The 19412-nt window shown below is 29.4% G+C and overlaps 1 protein-coding gene across 4 annotated transcripts in view; it reads right to left on the minus strand.

Annotated features, from left to right (window-relative positions):
- LOC121114627 (proton channel OtopLc) overlaps positions 1 to 17857 on the minus strand; it is an 85237-nt gene extending 67380 nt beyond the window's left edge. For 2 of the 4 annotated variants that reach the window (XM_040708654.2, XM_040708652.2), the window contains exons 1-2: positions 17593 to 17857; positions 12065 to 12336 (exon numbers count right to left, since the gene is read on the minus strand). In XM_040708654.2, coding sequence (XP_040564588.1) covers positions 12065 to 12336; positions 17593 to 17679 — 359 coding nt within the window. In that variant the 5' untranslated portion in view covers positions 17680 to 17857. Of the gene's footprint in view, positions 1 to 12064; positions 12337 to 12593; positions 12776 to 17592 lie in introns of those variants that run through there. The other 2 variants (XM_071887158.1, XM_040708653.2) reach the window with 1 other exon arrangement.
- Between the last annotated feature and the right edge of the window lie 1555 nt (positions 17858 to 19412).

A 19412-nucleotide genomic window follows, 5' to 3' on the forward strand; every position in this document is an offset into this window, starting at 1 on the left:
TTACCCCAAAATAACTTATAGTAAAATTAATTTACCCCAAACTAGTGAAGGGCTATTCACGAAAAAATTTCAATAATTAATTTTATATATATTTGAAATGTTTATTTTTGGAAATAAATTCTAATATCCAATAGCTTTTCACGGAAAGTTAATTTTTTTGGAATAAAATTTTAAAAATTCATCAGTTGTTTACAAAAAGTTCAAAAATTAATTTTATATAATATTTTTTTTGAAAACAATTTTCAAAAATTCAGAAATAAAAAATTAATTTTATAAGGTAAATTATTTGAAAACAATTTTCAAAAATTCAAATTTAAAAAAAAATTTTAAAATTCAATTATTTGAAAAAAAAATTCAAAAAAAAATTATTTTGAAAAAACTTCCAACAATTCACAGTTATTTACGAAGAACTTAAACTTTTAGAAAAAAAAATTATATAGTAAATTATTTGAAAAAAAACATTATATAGTAAATTATTTGAAAAAAAAATTAACTTTTCGAAAAAAAAAACTTAAAAAGTAAACTATTTGAAAAAAAAAATTAAAGTTTTTAGAGAAAAATTTCAAAAATTAAAGTTTTTAGAGAAAAATTTCAAAAATTAAAGTTTTTAGAGAAAAATTTCAAAAATTAAAGTTTTTAGAGAAAAATTTCAAAAAAAATTTTTCAAAAAAATTTTAAAAACTATTTTTGTATAAAAACTATTTTGTATAGTAAGTTATTAGAAAAATAAATTCAAAAATGTTTTTGTTTTTTTAAATAACTTCAAAAATCTAAAGCTATTAAAAAAAAATTCAAATATAAAATTTTTTACAAAAAGAAAATCAAAAAGCCAAATTCTAAAAATCACAAAAAATCAAACTTTTACCCCTAATTTTGTGTAAATTTTTTCATCTTGAGCAAAAAAAAACAAGTAAAAAGCAAAAATTCCTTTATTTTTTCAAGGGAGAGGGGCTACAGCCCATCCTTTCTGGACCCCCCTCGTAGTGGCATACTGTTTATTTAATTTAACACTAGGAAGTAGTACTCCTATACTTAAAAAATTTGGAGTAATTTACCCCTGTTTACTTCAATATAATATAATATAACAAGTTTTGATGATGCATCGTTGTGAGTACATTAAAATTTTGTATTTTTTGAAGAACCGATTTGATGGACGACACCGATTTTAATTCCAATATAACGACCCCATACACTTGTATTAAATTCTAATATTTACATCTATTCAATTCATTCATAACATGTGTTTTTTTTTAAATCTTACCAAACTATATTTATGTGATGAAATTTCTATTATTTTTAATTTACTGTCGTAATATCTTTATTTATGATGGATATACAAAAATTTACGAGGAGTGAAATCTTAAGCCCGGATTATTATTGCATGCTTCAAAAAATCAGTGCCATGTCAAAAAAAAAAATATTATGAATCCTGATTGTTATTAAAATTGTACTTATCATAAATATAATTGAAATGATACAACTGAACTTTTATATAGATTTAAGAATCAAGGTCGATGATGACGAATATAAATACATAAGTCAAATCTTGAAATTCACATTTGGGGAAATTTGCTTATTGCAATATCCTTGCGTTGAAATCATTTGCCATGTAGCCCTACCTTTTTGTACATATTTTATCTAATATATTCCTACTGTTAAATCCGTCACTTCCAGAGCACGATAGACGTTGCAAGCCCTAGTAATATTTGTTAAGAAAATAGACAAAAAAAGATAACCATTTCGTAAAAAAGTTCCTTGATGAATGCGGGGAAATATTGGATATCGCTTCCTGTCAATCTTAACATAAAAATATATAGCTGAATTTTTCACTTTTCATGAGTGAGTTTGATCTTTTCCTCTATTTTCTTTTTGAATACAGGTGTGCAATACGTTTATCGTCCTCTAAAAGGACAGATTTGACTTAAGGAATATGTTAGGTAATACAAAAAATCATATTTTAAATAGGCAAAAAAAAGTTTATTTATGCCTTAATTTTGGGTTCCCACAATATCCCCTAACGCTAAGTGGTATCTTTTAAAACTCACCCGGTTTTTTTTGGAATTGGCAACCTAAAAAGTGAATTTTCTTTTCCTAAGCAATTGTCAACATTTTTTAATTCCTGAGAAGTGAACGTCCTTTTCTACTATATATCAAGGTTAATAAAAATACAAGGTTATACCATAACGCGTGTACGACTGATGTTTGAGTTCCACCACGCTTTTAATATTGAATTCATAGTAGATGAGGGGTTGCATATTTTGCCAAAACCTGTTTTTCTTGCACAAAAGTCGGTACGATACATTAAATTGGAAATTTTAGCAATAGTGATGTCATAGACTATGAATAATTGCGTGCTTTGTCAAAATCTGTCCGTCTTGCCAAGCAATCGGTACAATAGATCAGATTGAAAATTTTAGAAAGCCCGATTACATGATGGTCTAACCTTGTATTTCTGTTAATCTTGCTACATATAACGTATCATTCATATATACCAAACCGGATCGAACATTCGTGTGTGTTCATAAAGTAACCCTGAGGATTTTTTGCGGAATTATAATTATAAGTTCTTATTGTACTTAGAGTAGAATTAAGGATCGACATTATAATAATTCTTGCTACCTTTATGTATTTCCTTCTCGTCACAAGTCTTTGTAGCTGATCTAATGAAACGTCTTTAGATGCAATTCTTCAAAAGATCAGGGTTACCATATAGATTTTGGTTTCTTTTTATAAACAAACCGAAAATGCTCCCAATTAGAATCACTGCAACTAGTATAAATTTCAAACTCCGTCTATGAATGGGAGTCATTATACCATAAATACTCTACATACTTTGAACATGACCACTTACTTCTTACTATATTTCGCCCATGACTTCTGTGACTGACCTATATCTCACTCTAAAGACATGGATGAGTCTTAGTAAAAGTTGGGCAATGCTAATGTGGAGTTTGTTTCATTTATAATGGCTATATTAAATTTATAAGTAGATTACTATATATCTATAAATATCCAAACATTATCTTTATTTTATCTTTTAACCTTTCTCTTAAAAGAAGAAATACAAAAGCGGACCAGAATTAGCAACCCCATTTCTCTGCTTATCTTTAATTATTCTCAACTTCACAGCTTAACTAAAGATAAAACCAATTCAACCAATCAGAACACTAATTATTAGATGCAAAAGTATTGGAATAATCGAGAGTAGACTATAAATGAATACCTACGTTTACAAACGTTAGTGGAACAAAGCCGTTACTAAATGAGCCTTCCCTTTTCTTAGGCCATCACTTTAACATTTAAATAACCTATTTATTTAAGTGAATATTTTTTTTTATTGCCGTTGCTTTGTATTTTATTTTTGTTGTTATTGTTTTTGGAAAAGGTAATAGAAATTGTTGATTAGAGGTATAATGAATTAGAGCAGAATAAAAGGGGGGGGGGAACATGAGCATTGAACATATGATTAGCGGAGAAGAAAATGTCTGGGAAATTCGATTTGATTTACAAAGATATATTCTACAACGAGAGAATGAACAATTCTCTCTGAGGTGTTAAGAAGCAACATTTACGAGCAAACACGATCAAATGACCTGATTTGATCATGTATCCATATAATACATATTTCGTAATAAAAAAAGAAAATCAAGATTTGTAGTTGAATTATCTATCATATGTGGAAGAATTCCCACTAGAGGGAGCCACCAAAGGATGATTGCACATGGAATTGCTCCTTTGAATATATGTAGCCTGTCAATGAAAAAAGCATGCTAGAAAAGTTTTCTTAATGTTGAGCATTTACAACATATATTTATATTCATCAACGAATTATAAGTATCGATCATTTCTACCAAAGAATTATTGGGATTAATTCTTAGGATGTACTTCAAATTTCTGGGAAAGTATGTCAAATGTATCGTCCTAATGATATAATAGGTCATTGATAGATTTTATAGTGAAAAGATCTGTAGTATATATGATATAACAAAAAATTGGACAGTATACATTTTCTTGATTATTGTGTGTGATAATTCACCACAATTATAGGTACAAAAATGTTGCAAAAGGTGCAGAGATGAATGTAGTCCAAGTTTCGAAAATTACGGAAAAATAATATATATCGTCACATAATAAATTAACTAGAGAAGTTTGTCATAATAACCGCAAAAAGTTAATAACAATATTAAAAACAGTGTATAAGGTATTATTAATAAAGATACAAATAGACCTGTAAATCCGTCAACGTATCAAAAGTAGTATGTATGTAGTATAAGATGATAAATTAGGAAATCTCATTACGATATTTCAATCTCTGTGGATTAAAAGTTTGATTTTAAATCAAATATATCTTCATTTCTTATATACTTATTTTAAAATAAGTAGAGTGAGTAATCAAACTCAAACTCTACTACGCATAAAGTTGGATTTATATGTATATATATATATACATATGTACACCGTATAGACACTGAATGGCCTCATTCTGTTGTTTCAAGAATGATCATATTATTTTGATTGATTCATAAGAAAAGGGAAAATTAATTAAACTGATATTTATTTTTTCAAGATCCGTTTCCAATCTATTTCACTCATTAAAAAATTAATAACATTATATTCAGGGCCAATTTTAGCATGAACAGAGTGTAAGGATCTTTTCTATCTTAGAATGTTTGTTATCTTATTTTTTATTCAAATGACTTTTTTTGACAAATTATTTACCCAATTTATTAAATGACTTTTTTTACAAAACAAATATATATTTATGTTGTTAAAATGAGTTTTTTCTATCCTTTCCGACATTCATATATGGTGTTTGGTAATTGGTAACTTCGAATAAAACATATTTGTATAAGGACATTTGTATAAAAACAATTTCGTATAAAATAATTTTGTATAAATTGATGAGAAAACGGGGCATAGACTTTATGAATTGTCAATTTTGTACCCCGAATATTGGGCGGGATTTTCAGGCACCGCCTATACTTAATACTAAAATCCCTCACAATCCCCCCGCCCCCCAATACTTATGTATCGGTGGTTATTTGCATCCTGTTTTGGTACCCTGCAGTACCCAAAAACATCTCCAAAATGGGATAGTTGTGAGGGGCTCTTAGTTATTTCTTAAGTATTGGCTTGTAGTTGCATCCTATTTTGGGATCCGGCAATACCCGAAAACACTCCCATCATTATAGGGGAAAATTGACAATTCATGAAATCTATGTCCCGTTTCCTCATAAATTTATACAAAATGGTTTTATACGAAATTGTCGTTATTCAAAATGTCCTTATACAAAACAATTTTATGCAAATGTCACAATACGAATATATTTTATACGAATTCACCGTACACTACGGTATTTCATAATACATTTTTCAATCAAATTCATCTAGCACGGGGTCTTTCATTAAGAGCAGAACCTGGAGCACTAGCCCACCATTAAAACCGGACTGATTCCATTTCTTACGACTTGAATAAATATCAACTTAACTTCTTGTAATCAAGGAAAACTCTATAAATAAATACATCCATGAAATATATTTCACAGAGTATATGTAATCATTGTTATGTACTGAGTACTCAAAACATTTTTTTAGAGCACAAAATACAAAAACACGATGTAATTAATCTAAATCATAAATGAAGAAAAAAAATAAGGAATTCAGTCTCCAAATTACGTAATTTCACATAAAATGAATTTAATTGTTCTCTCCAATGCATTCCCATTCAATAATAACAGGTCTATTCATTATTTTCTTTATTCATTATTTGCCAAATAGGTAGGCCCGAAACTTAATTTATGGTTATTGTTTTAATATTCATATATTTATAGGGGGCTTATATAATTTTTATTTTTTTGAGAGAAGGAGGGAGGTGGAATAATTTGACAAAAAAATGAAAAATTAATTTTATCTCCAAAAAATTTTTAAATAATAAATTTTTTGGATTTTTTCTTGCCAAAATTCACGACATATTCACAAAAAATTTCAAAAATCCAGAGATGTACACAAAAAATTTAATTAATTTTTGTAGAAAAAATTTAAAATATTAACTTTTTAGAAATTTTTTTCAAAAATCCAGAGCATATTAACAGAAAAATTCAAAAGTCCAGAGCATATTAACAGAAAAATTCAAAAATTTATAGGTATTATCAAAACATTAAATTTTTTGGTTAAAAATTTAATTAAATATATAAAATTTGTATAAAAAACAATTAAAAAATCCAGAAAAAATTTCAAATATAAAATTTATTACTAATAATCTCAAATATTAAATTTTTCGGAGAAAAATAACAAAATTCATAGCAATTCAGAGACAGTTAAATTTTTTGGAAAAAGTAAAATACATTTTAGATAATTTTTTTTTTTGTAAGAATCCAAAATTTCTTAGTTGGGGAGTTGGGCTACAGCCCTCCAGGCCTCCGCCTGTGGACACCCTTGATCTAATAACAAGTAAAATCTAAATTTATGTAAGTACATAAACAATAAATACAAAAACACGATGGAATTAATCTAAATCATAAATGAAGGAAAAAAATAAGGAATTCAGTCTCCAAATTACGTAATTTCACATAAAATGAATTTAATTGTTCTCTCCAATGCATTCCCATTCAATAATAACAGGTCTATTCATTATTCATTTATTTCTATTAAATACCTTTGTTTTCTATGGTACTCACTGATCACGTTGTTTTCCAAAAGGTTGAATGATAATATGTTTTATAAAAATGTTCCGAATTATTGATGATGTTTGTCACACCTCGTTTTTGTAATAAACAAAGAAGTAATGTATTTTTATAGCAACTGTTTTCATTAATTTTCATAGGTTGAGTTATTATTTAAACCGCTGACTCAACGTATTATGAACTCAAAAATAATGTTACTAGAACAAGGTCAGGGGATAAGAAAATCATTGGGTAAACAATTTAAATAGAACAAGGTTAGGCAAGAAAAAAAATCGTAGGCAAAAAACAGCAGATTTATTAAGTATCTCTTTTTCTCTAAAAAATGTATCATTTTACAATTGTTTTTTTCTATTGATTCCTTGTTTTTTAACGCATTATTTAGGTCTTTCAATTATTCTGTATAGTTATATTCTTATATTCGGAGTCCCATTGACGTTAATGGTGAAACTGAATTTTTTTTATCTAACCTTGTAATAGGTAGGTTACAGACCTAGAGGGTGCCGCCCTTAAATTGTCATACTTACTTTTAGAGGTTTTTCTTGTTTTTTCAAATGAAATTAAATATATGCATTTCTTCTATCGTAAACTACTCTGCCAAATTTAATTATTATTATTATTTTTTTTCATCTAACTTTTTTTCATGAACCGAGCTACAACACTTTGTAATTTTTGTTTTTGTTTCAAAAGCTATAATACATTCAAAAATACCTTTTTTGAATTTTTCTTTTAAAAAAGGTTAATTTCGTCACCTGGAAGACATCTTCGATAAATTACAGGTATGATCCAGATAACTTTAGGGTTTTGTGTACAAAGTGACAAAATTGTATAAAAAAATTATACTAACATCACCATTATAGGACTTGCAAAAGTTTGATTTTTAATAGTATATTCAGTTTGAGGGCTACACGACATAGAAAATACATTTGTCTATGGCAACAGATAAATTGTTTTGTCTTCTACAACTCTTTTTAAGAAAAAAATCATTTTAAATATCTCTAATACATTCAAAATGATAAATTGACTTTTTAAATTTGTGTTTTAAAAAAGATTAATTTTCGTCAACTTCAAGCCATTTTCGGTCAACTACGGGCAGAATTCGGTAAACTTTAGACTGGCATAATTTTATAAAATTATATCCGCTGATACAGCCATTATTGGACTGGTGAAATTTTGTTTCTTAAACACAATGACGAATAAATAAATTATGTAAGAGACTTGCAGATGTCATTTATATAAAAAAACATTCAATCGAATGCTTGATGTCATAATAAGGAAATGTGTTCTTATGTTATATTTTTTAATAATGATTTAAACTTGTTGTTACCAACTATATGTTATATATTAATATTAAATAAAATAATATAGATATCATTTTATAACCTCTTTAATTTAATGAAAGGATGCGTTGGAATATAAATGTCAATAGATGACCCTGATTTTAGGATGTGGCATCTACTTAGATAAAAATAAAAAGAACAAGTGACGTCATTTGTTGAGGAGGTATGAGAAGAAAATTCAATTTTTGCCTTAGAAAAAGTGCAATAATTCAGTGCTGATCCGACAAATTGAAGTATTTTTGGTGTCAACTAAATTTTGCACTTTGAGGGGTATCCTGTATAAGTTTGTCCACACGTCATACTTTCTCTTTCTATCTCGAAATTGGAGACAACGACAGAGGATATTTGAAATTCAATTCTCGCAACCTTTTAATAATAATGCAATAACCTCGGTATGTCAAGTGTAGGCCTGCGGAGTGAAGGCAGAATATTATTGGCTGAGGAAGAGAAGACGCAAAGTGAAGCGGAAGGATCTCGAATTTTCCGAGGTGTTCAGTTAATTAGCACTTTGAAGGGTCACGGACCCTGATGGAAGGTCTCATTGTATGGAAGAAGTTGTGAATTTGGCTCTTATAGAGTATTCGGTGGAGTGGGGTGTATGGCGTCATTATTGCTAGAATTTTCAAGCAAATTGGGCAAGAAAAACAGAGTTTGACAAAACACGCAACCACTCATACACTATGACGTCAATATTAAAAAAAGCGCGGTGGAAGTCAAACACACGTTATGGTATAACCTTGTATTTCTATTAACCTTGAATTCAATGTTTATATTAATTAACAACTATTCTTTAAATAATCGTTAACAGTTGGCAACAAGAAAAATACAGAAGGGAGGCTACCATATGTTTTTTTCTAATTTGTATTTTCTCTTTTGACAGTCGAGTGGATAAAAAGGCTAGTCGTGTATAAGAAAATAGAAGGGTATAAGTTGGGTGCATAATTTATTATTGTATAGATAACCAACATATTAGTTGTCTAATTTTTTACTATTTTATTAAAAGTACAAGTATTAATTGGCACATGATAATGCTCAAACTCCTACAGTTATATTACTCATAAATACATAAAAACCATGTAATTTGAGTAGATCAAAATGAAATGATACTATGGATTAATAGTTGTTCAATAGAATGAACAATTTTGTAATTCAATTATGCTTTTTAATAAAATAAAAAAAGTGTGTACAGAACATATGAGATTAGACATTTAAACCGATAGGCGAAAGAAGTACATGTTATCAATATTTTGTCCGCTGGAGACTTTGTGCATATATTACTATATAACTAAATATGCAACCTCATTGGATTTACCCTTCTCACTGAATTAACAAAGAAGAAAAAGTTGCATACGAAATAAGAAAAAAAAAGAAACTGACGTCATCATAAGTGACACCTTGCGGCCGAAAATGATGTATTTTAATAAGACAAAAAATCCACTCAAGCTAACTGAAGCGTTTCAACGTTTGGTTTATAGCTTTGAGTGGAATCAAAGATTAAATAATACATAGATGGAACTCTCTCTAAAGTGCAGTAGCAAATTTATATTTGAAGTAAATTTCAAAAATCCATAGCTATACACAAAAAAATTCAAAAAAATTAATAGCTATTCAAAGAAAAGGAAATTTTTTTGAAAAAAAAATTTGAAAATTAAATTAAATTGTTTGGAAAAAAACTTTCAATTTTGTCAATAAACTAGATAACTTACAACTGTATGATTGTGTGTTCCTGATTGTTTTTACTAGTGTTTGGCTTCGATCTGGAAATCCTAGATCGGTCTGAGACCGTTATATGTTTTGTTGTACGGAACTAATTCAGACCAAAGGAAAACCTCCGTTTGGACCGGTCTGATATAAAAATTTTGTTCTATATCGGTCCAAAGGAGAGTTCGGTCTAGATCGGTCCAAATAAAAAATTTGTTGCCAAAAAATCGATCTGGAACGATTTTACAGATAAATTGTTTTTAACATGAAATCATGTTTTTTTTAAGTACAATGGCGTCATATAAAGTTTAAACAGAGATAACTGGGATTAATTTTGATCCTGTCATCTCTCATATGTATACAGGATTTGTTCTAGAACAAATCATGTACTTTTGAGATTTTTTGAAAAAATGAATGACGGGGGATCCAGAAAAAAAATTGGTCCTTCCTAATTTATGAATCAGAAGAAAATCTGTTCATAAATTGATAGCTTAATAAATATACAAAGCAACAAAGAATAAATTAATTTTTTTTTTAATTTGTTAAGGTTTTGTTTTATTTATTTTACAGTCCTATGTTTTATTTTCCTACAAATATAATAGCCCAGCTGTCGTTTCTAACATATTTCATGGCTGAATCTTTTTTTATCATCTTCCCCTGAGGAATTTATGAGACTTTTAAGGAACGGGCCCCTATTTTGTCTTTTTTGTATTTACAAAGCATTTTCTCCAAGTCAGAAAAATGTACAGAAATAATTAAAATACTTTTTGAATTTGAAAGTATGTGCCTACACATTTTACTTTATGTTTTTTTTTTTTTTTTTATTTATATCATTTAAGGCAAAAAAAACAACAATTCTATAACATTATGGAGATGTTCTTTCAAATATATAATTTGAAAGTTCACTCAGTAGGCCACAAACCCGAAATTTGTCGTTGTAAAGGTCATTTTTATGTTTTTCTGCGTAAAAACAACTAGAAACTCATCTTTTTAATCAACATTTTGTTGTCTAGTTTTATTTGAGTGAGTGCAATAAAGAGAAATTACTAACAGGACTGAAAATTGAATCATAAAGGCTTAACTATTCTGACCAGACTTTTAATAACAAAAAAAAAATGTAATTACTCCTATTCATTAATTTCCTTCCATAATAACAATGCAACTGTCGTTTTTTCGTATTTCTTGGATGAGTCTTATTTTTCTATAAGTTGTACTAACTTAAGCCAGATCTCGAGGAACAGAACAAAGCTGTTCACCGTAGAAGAAATCCGCTTTATCAAATTAATTAGATACTACTAAATGACTTATTTGGCACATTAATAGGTGGCCACTATGAACAAGTATTTTTATTAACCGTTGACGTCATAAGGGTGTGTACTTTAGTTTAAAATGAGGGCTCTATTTGCACCACTATGTTCAATGAATTATTAACTAAACTACAAGGTATCTAATACCAAATATTAGAGTTGAGTCACTCTTTATTTGATCAGTACAGTCTGAAGACTGGACCTTCAGATCGTCGGGCCTTCCTGCTGTCAGTATTGATTTTAAAAAATCAATGCTGTTGAGTGACGTCATGAAGGAGCGTTTAGGAATTAAATGCAGGGTAGAACTGGGCCAAGACTGAACGGGATGGGATTGTAGTGATTAGTTCTATATAAGGAGTGTCACCAGGGGCGTCCGCAGGATCAAAATTTTATTTATTTTGAAAAAATCTAATTTTTTTTTTTTAAACTTCAAAAATTGAATTTCAAATATTTTTTTTTTTTTTTGAACAAATTCCCAAACTCTAAAGCTATTTTCACAAAATATTAATATTTTTTGGAAACAAAAATTCAATAATTCATAATTATTCTCCAAAAATTATTTTTTTTAAAAGAAGTTCAAAAATTTTATGAGAACTTCATAAAAACATAATATTTTAGAAAAAGATTCTAAAATCAATAATGATAGTCAAAAAATTAAAAAAATCAAAGTTGTTCACAAAAAAAGAATTTTTTTGGAAAAAAATTCCAATTTTTATTTTTTCTGTACAAAAAATTCAAAAATTCATACGTATTTGGCAGAAAATTGAATTTGCGGAAAAAAATTGGAATAGTTTTTACATTTAAAAAAAAAATTGGAAAAGTTATATAAATTTTTGAAAAAAAAATTCAAATATAGAATTTTCTGAAAAAAAAATATTTTTTTTTTGTTTACAATCTCTCCAACACGCCCCCTGCGGATGCCCTTGGTCATAGCACTACAATATACTCATCTTAATTATTAAGTTAAAAATATTATAAAGATAACAAAAATGTTATGTTAGTCATTTTAAATGGCTATAAAAGCCTCATTTCTTACCCTGAATTTGATTTCGTGGGTGAGAGAGGTTGGATTATATCCTTTAGATTTTGATCCTTGTTCTTGTTGACTCTTGCGTATTTCGGTTCACTCTCAATATCCTTAAAATGGAGGCCCTCATCCTCATCTTTTACATTTGGTTTGTCTTCCTGTTTGCCTTCCTGCATGTCTTCCTGCTTGTCTTCGATGACAAATGAATTCATGGAATAAGGATTACCAATGATAAGTGGAGATTCTTCATCCATGAGTGATGGAGACGGAGGTGTATTTGGCTTAAAAAGTGGAGAATAAAATATATTATATCATAATTAATAGATTAGTGATTATTTGAGTAGGTTTATTTGTAACAAGTCAAAAATAAGAAATAATTTTAGGAATAAATATTTTAGCCTTAAGCGGGTGTTTTTTTTGTTTTTGTTTTTTTATTCTTTCTCTGCCCATGTTAGTTCTTGTTTATCGGCCAAAGAAATGATTTATTAGCCTACATAGATGGAACAAGAGAAGAACAATAATATAATTTATTACTTACATATATTGTTGGATCGGTCCTGAGACTGATTTTCTAATCAATCTCCCCCCACCTTACTTTTAGTCTTTTTATCCAGTCCGATCTTTTTTATTACTCAACAGTTCTCTAAGGACCGATAGGTCAGTCCTTCATTCCTAGCTATCTGGCTACTATCTTCACTCCTAGCTAGAATTTAATAATATAAAAATGAAGAAAATAATGAATAATAGCGAGAACGTATAAAATGCGTTCTAGTCACACACCTGCTATATAAACTTCAAGTCTATTACATCGTTGAAAGAGGTTATGTCAAATAGTTAGTAACTACGTCATTTCTGTCGATATAGTTAGCATAAAAGATCAATAAGGACCCGCCCCATGACTGCCAAACTTTATCAGGACCGGACTGATAGTACTGCAGTTTTGATTTTTTTTAGTTTTTTTAGACGGATCCAACACTACCTACATTTATGAAAATAGTAATGATTTCAACGTCATGCCCACGTATTTGTATTGTAAATGCAGATAATCTCTTTAAATATATACATATTAGTAAATTCACTGAATAAAAAATACCTACAAATTGAAATATCTCTTGGTTTTGTAGGGTATGAGTAATCTAAAAACATATATTATCCGTATGGTGGTGTGACAGTCTGTAGCCAGTTGTTTAAACTAGTTGCTTTTAAAAAAATGTTGCATGATGATAATAATTTTTACAGTGCCCTCTATATGAGTGACTAGGGATGTCCACGGGATTATATTTTGGAGGGGGCTTGGTTTTTGGATTTTTTTTTTAAACTACATTTAATGTTTTAAAACAAATCAAAATTAAACTTTAAATATAATTTTTTTTGGACAAAAATTCAAAAATCCAATCCATCTGTTCACAAGAAGCTATGGATTTCAAAAAATAAATTTCAACTATCAAATTTTTTAGATAGAAATAACAAAAATCCAGAGTAATTAATAAAAATAATATTTTTTATAAAAAAAAAATCACAGTTCATAGTTATTCACAAAAAATTAAATAATTTGGAAAAAAATTTCAAAAATTAGATTCCAAATATTAAATTTTCACAAAAAATTATATTTCAAATATTAAATTTTTAGGAGAAAAATTTCAAAAATCCATATCTATTAACAGAAAATTAAATTTTTGGAAAAAAGAGTGAAAAATTAAGTTTTATGGGAAATTAAATTTAATATTAAATATTTTGAAAAAAAAATTCAAATATTAAATTTCTTATAAAAAGCAGAAATTAATTGGGGACTACAGTTCGCTCCCTGCAGACATTTTGTAAAATACACTTATATATTTTTTTAAATAATATTATCATTCAAAGAGTTGCCCCAAGACTGCACCACCCTCTGTTGTTTTGTTTTTTGAACTAATATTATCTGATGTAAAATAACAATCAATTTTTTTGTTTTTGTTTATTCTTTAATAGGTTGTCGTGTTGAGGAAATTGCCCGTGGAATCTTAAGGCCTCTTAAAATATAGTTGATTACTCTCTGCCTTCAGATTAGCAAATGTTACACGGTTAGTGTAAGATAGTTAAAAACCACCTGCAATGCATCACATAAAACCAAGGAAGATGGGTTCCTTGGATGTATTTAATGAATTGTTGGTGATTTTTCAGGATCCAGTGCTACACCCAAGTACCCCGTACAACCCGAAGGCTTGGAGCTACTTTTTCAATATTCGGGGGTTTTCTTGGATGTATACGCAATTGGCAGTGGTTTTTAGGAATCCTCTCGATCCATTTCTTAGAAGACTGGATTGAATTAGAAAAATAGGAAGGAAATTGTATTGCAATAATATTACTCACACTTGAAAAATACTCCCTTGGGAGATGGATCAAACAAATATCTTTGTATATTTATCATAAATTATATCAAAAGAATTTATAATGTGTTATTATTCATAATGAAGTTTGAACTAAATACGGACAATTTCCCTAATTGTGACTTTTTCTCTATTGATATTTTATCCAGGGTAGTTTTCCTGGAACTGCTTAAATATAGTTTTGCAATATTTTAAACGTACCAATACTATTTTAAATGACGGAGGTTCTCCTCTCTATAGCTGTAAAATAATTTCTCTCTCCAAAATCATGTAAAGGGGAATTTGTGTTAACAAGGATCTTAATTCTGTAAGCTTATAAGTCCGCTCCCACCTTCTCCTCGCACGCCTGCGAAATGTACATCCTTACCTTTTGGGGAATGTATTCCCTAACAAAAAGTGGTCCTCATATATTTGACAGTGTTTTATGTAAATATAGAATTGCCACTTTCATTGAGAAAATGTTAAGTTAAAGAAAAGTATGAAAAATAAAGGTTGGTATGATGACGAATACCAAATGAGTCATGCAATGAAATAAAAGAATCAGTTTACAATGGAGGACATATTCACTCATCTCAACAAAATTCACAAACATATGCATAGATTTTTAAATTCTATGCATTTTCTTGTGAGCAAGAGTTTTTTTTTTTTTTTGTCATTAGCCCTTTTTGTCATGTGTATTAGATTGGCTGAAAAGTTCGTAGGCTGACAAATAGATTTATCTACTAGAGATAAATTATATGATATTCAGCTAGTATCAACTAGTGATCAACTAGGGCTTAGGTATGAGTACAGATTCCAGAAAAGTCAACACACACGTGGGAAAACATAAATTCTAAATTTTGCAAAAAAAAAAAAAAAAAGAAGTAAGTCTAGGTAGATTTATATGTTATAATGGGACTGAAAAAAAAAAAAGAATCCCGAGTTCTGAGGAATTCCAAGTAATACTCTGCTTACTATGCCCACAAGCCGAGATCATTGTGTCTTTTTTATTTACTTCATAAAGCTCGAGTACCAATTTTAGAGTTTTTCTCGTGGTACATCACTAGTATCAACTTTCAACGACACTAGTACAAGTTTGATATCTGTCAGACAACGGATGGGTGAAATATTGGATTGTGAGCGAAAATAGTTTTGATATGCTGTTTAAAAAAATAGATAAATAATAGTTTCAAGTGTTAAAAAAGTATTGTTTTTGGTTAAACAAAATATTGTTGAAGGCAAGGCTTGCCTTGATAAGCATTTATTCGGACTCTTCACTATCAAAATCAATCGTTGAAAAATGATTTTCTAAATTTAAACAAGTGGAAATGAGCGTCGAAGTCGAGGCACATAGTGGACGTCCGAAAAACTCAGTTACCAACAAAAACATCAAAAAAGTTAACAAAATAATTTTGATTAATAATATAATCACTAATATCTGGCTGGTTATTTACAAACAGGGGTGTTGCTAGCCGAGTTCATAAAGCCCCCCCCACCCCAACATATATGCATGTAGGGTGAGCAAGCTATCTATGTAACTACTACATGGAGAGCTACCCTAATCTCTTTTCTAAAAGTTTTAAATAAAATTCAAGATTTCAGAGTTAACAAATATTAAAAATGGTGGTCACATTTTCTCGAAGGGCAATATACAAAAAAAGAGACAATTACTAGGAATTGCTGTAATGGTCTCTTATTTATGCACGTGGCCTGCATTCCAGTTCAATCCCAAAAATATATAACCGATCCCCAGTGACGTCATTGAGGGTATTTTTCCTCTCGTTTTTTTTTTTGAAATTATTTCCTTATATACATAATAATAAATGCATAATCGAATAAGTTATATAACTGAGTAACAAGATAACGTACCACATTGCATTGTAATGAAAACTGGAATCTTTTTTACAAGATATGTGCAACACTCCAAACAATTATCTCATATACTACATTATTTAGCTTAATAAACCAACGACATTTTTACAATGAACAACAGTTCAGGACCGGAGCTAAGACAAGACTGTACTAGACTTGATCGAATAAATGAAGACCTACACAACACTGAGCCTAATTGCCCACTACATCATATTGATAAAACAAGGTTTGACGGTATGTATATCATCCATACAGTCATTTTTGAAGAAATAGCTATACATTCGAGTGTGCGTGCTATATTAAAAATGAAAAGAATAGGAAGTAAAAATGTATACAGTTGTATTTTGACAGTTTGTTAAATGAATTAAAACTTGCAGATTATGTGTAGGTGAACTCATAATCTCCCCATACTATAAAATATGAGTTGAGAACACATTTTTAACAAGGAGTAGCACTAATGATTTCCTAAATAATTATTTTCTATATGATCAAAGCAAAGTTTGTCTGTTCGTCGACGCCTAATAGCTCCGGGCAAATACCTGGTACTTTCAAAAATATGTCTAATGTATAGATAGTTTGGGTGAGAGTCAACTCATCACGAGGAAATAGTCAATCTAATGTATTATGACAATGTGCCGAACCCTGTTTTCTGTTATCGTCTTTGATGCACATATATTGATTGAACTTTTAGGGGTTTAAAGGGTTAAGGGATGACTTGAGATTTTTCTCATACAGAGGAGGATCCCACGCTACCTTCTAGCAGAGGTCATGAAGGCCAGAAGGATCTAGAGTCCACGTTTTACTGTCATGCCCTTTACATATGATTATCTAATCAAAACTAGTTTCTAATTAGAAAAACCCAAAAATGAATTAAAAAAACAGAATGTATCAAGAAATAGTAATTGATATATTGATGTAATATTTAATCAAAAATGAATTTGTACTCATATTTTTATACAAAACCCAGGGTCGGTGTGAGGAGGGGGCAATAGGGGGTAAGTGGCCCAAAGTAGAACTATTTTTATAAGAAGAAAATATAATTTTTATAAAGCCCATCAAAATAGAAAATAAATTTTTTTTAAAAATAAAAATGTTTTCTAAAAAAAGTCATTAAATAAAATATGGACACAACTTATTAAAAAAGGATCGAAATGTTACTAAGGAAGATCAATATTTTGTTTTATTTGATACAGAAGAAAAAATATATTTAAAATATCGAATTTAAAACGATAATTTTTGTTTGTTCCACGTCCCACTCACGGTAAAAACGACCTCACGAAACCCTTTGTGGAATAAAGAAAGCTATGGTATTTGACTTACCAGCGAAGGAAAAGAAGGGATGTCCACGAAATCCACCCTGGTGGATGACTCGATAAATGTAATTGTTGGGGCCACACCACTCTCCATACTAGTAAAAACTATCCTTATGGATTAAGACAATCAAATGTACAAGAGCCAAACACAAGTACTACAATATCAATAATGAAAAATGAATTTTATTGTTGTATATACTCCTAGTAAAAGAATCCAGTTTTTGTAATGATCTTATTTCCCCTTACTCTCCCATTCCAACACTTTTTTAAACAAAAATAATCACTCCGTTTACGCATCTTTACTATGGCTTCCCTCACATGGCGTAATGTCTATTATTTGACTTGTTTATAAGTATGAAATATTCATCTAATAAATGGATTAATGAAGTAGTAGTATCCAAGGATTGACCAAGATATTTGCATTCAATCTCCAAAGAAATATTATGTATTTGTAACTAATCTTATATTTGGTTTTCTTGGATTGAGAGGTGGAAATCGAGGTAGTATGTACCATCAGGGCCGAATAAATATAGGGGATCTTTACTTTATTTTTGGTAAATTTAAATATAATATCGAATTTTGTTATTTTTTGAAAGAAAATGTCGTAAATTGTCCATTCGTCAAAGTGTAAGTGGGAGTTATGTGGAATTCTGCATAATTTATGGACGTGGTAGACAATCTGTCCTGCCTAGCGCCGTATTCCGCCCATAAGTATCGCTTTTGTTACACCTTCCTCCCTACATAATCCTTCTAAAAGTTATGAAATTTTCTTAAAATCATTGAACATAATACATTTAAATATTCCTGGATTTTGTATTCCACAACGTTTTGAATCGACTCTAATTATCAATAAATCTGAAAGGCAAGGTTAATAGAAATACTAGGTGTAACGCGTGTACGACTGATGTTTGACTTCCACCACGCTTTTAATATTGACGTCATAGACTATGAGTGGTTGCGTGCTTTTTCCTAATCTGTTGTTTTTTTTTTTTTTTGCTTAAGTGTCAGTACAATACACCAGATTTAAAATTCCATCAAGTCCGATTTCATGATGGTCTAATCTTGTATTTTTTATTAACCTTGCTAAAAGCAAAGTTGACGAATTTTTTTTTTTTGTGTAACAATATCAGATAATAAATTATCATCAGTATATAAAAGAAGATTACAAAAGGAGATGGAGGAGGCCTCATCGTGCTCAAAGAAGATGTACATAATGTTTCAACTAGTAGCATTGATCTTCAGATTACAGAAGACAGGATCCATGAGTCTCATATTGAAGAAGATGAAGTAATAGTCAATATGAATCAATTAAACAATGATGATCATCTGGGGTTGGCTGAAGACATCCTATTGGTGAAGCACCATGGCCAACTCCCTCAAAGTTGGAAAATGTAGACTCCCTTCAGCCTTCTTTTGAAGCAAATGTAATAAATTATTTGTCAAAATGGGTGAATGACTACCAATTTTAGTAAAATAATGTTGAGGATCTTTTGAAAATCTTACAAAAGGATGGACATACATAACCAATCAGTACTTTTACATTACTCCAACTATTATTGATACAAGGATTGCATCAGAAAGGGAATACATATACCAGCTGATCTATTGAAATCTGAACCCTTTATGAAGGTTGAGTGATTGAAATTAATTTGTATTTTGATTTATGAAAGAATAAACAATTAGTTACAAAACAAAACAACCTCAGCTCTCTAGCTTACGTACAAGTCGAGAAAATAACATTTAAACGTGATTGACAAATTTTCATTATGACCCTCTTTGACGCTGGGCGTCTCTGAAACCACCGTCTACGCAGTCAGTAAGTTCAAA

This window comes from Lepeophtheirus salmonis, chromosome 3 (assembly GCF_016086655.4).
Source record: "Lepeophtheirus salmonis chromosome 3, UVic_Lsal_1.4, whole genome shotgun sequence".
Classification (NCBI taxonomy): Eukaryota; Metazoa; Arthropoda; class Copepoda; order Siphonostomatoida; family Caligidae; genus Lepeophtheirus; species Lepeophtheirus salmonis.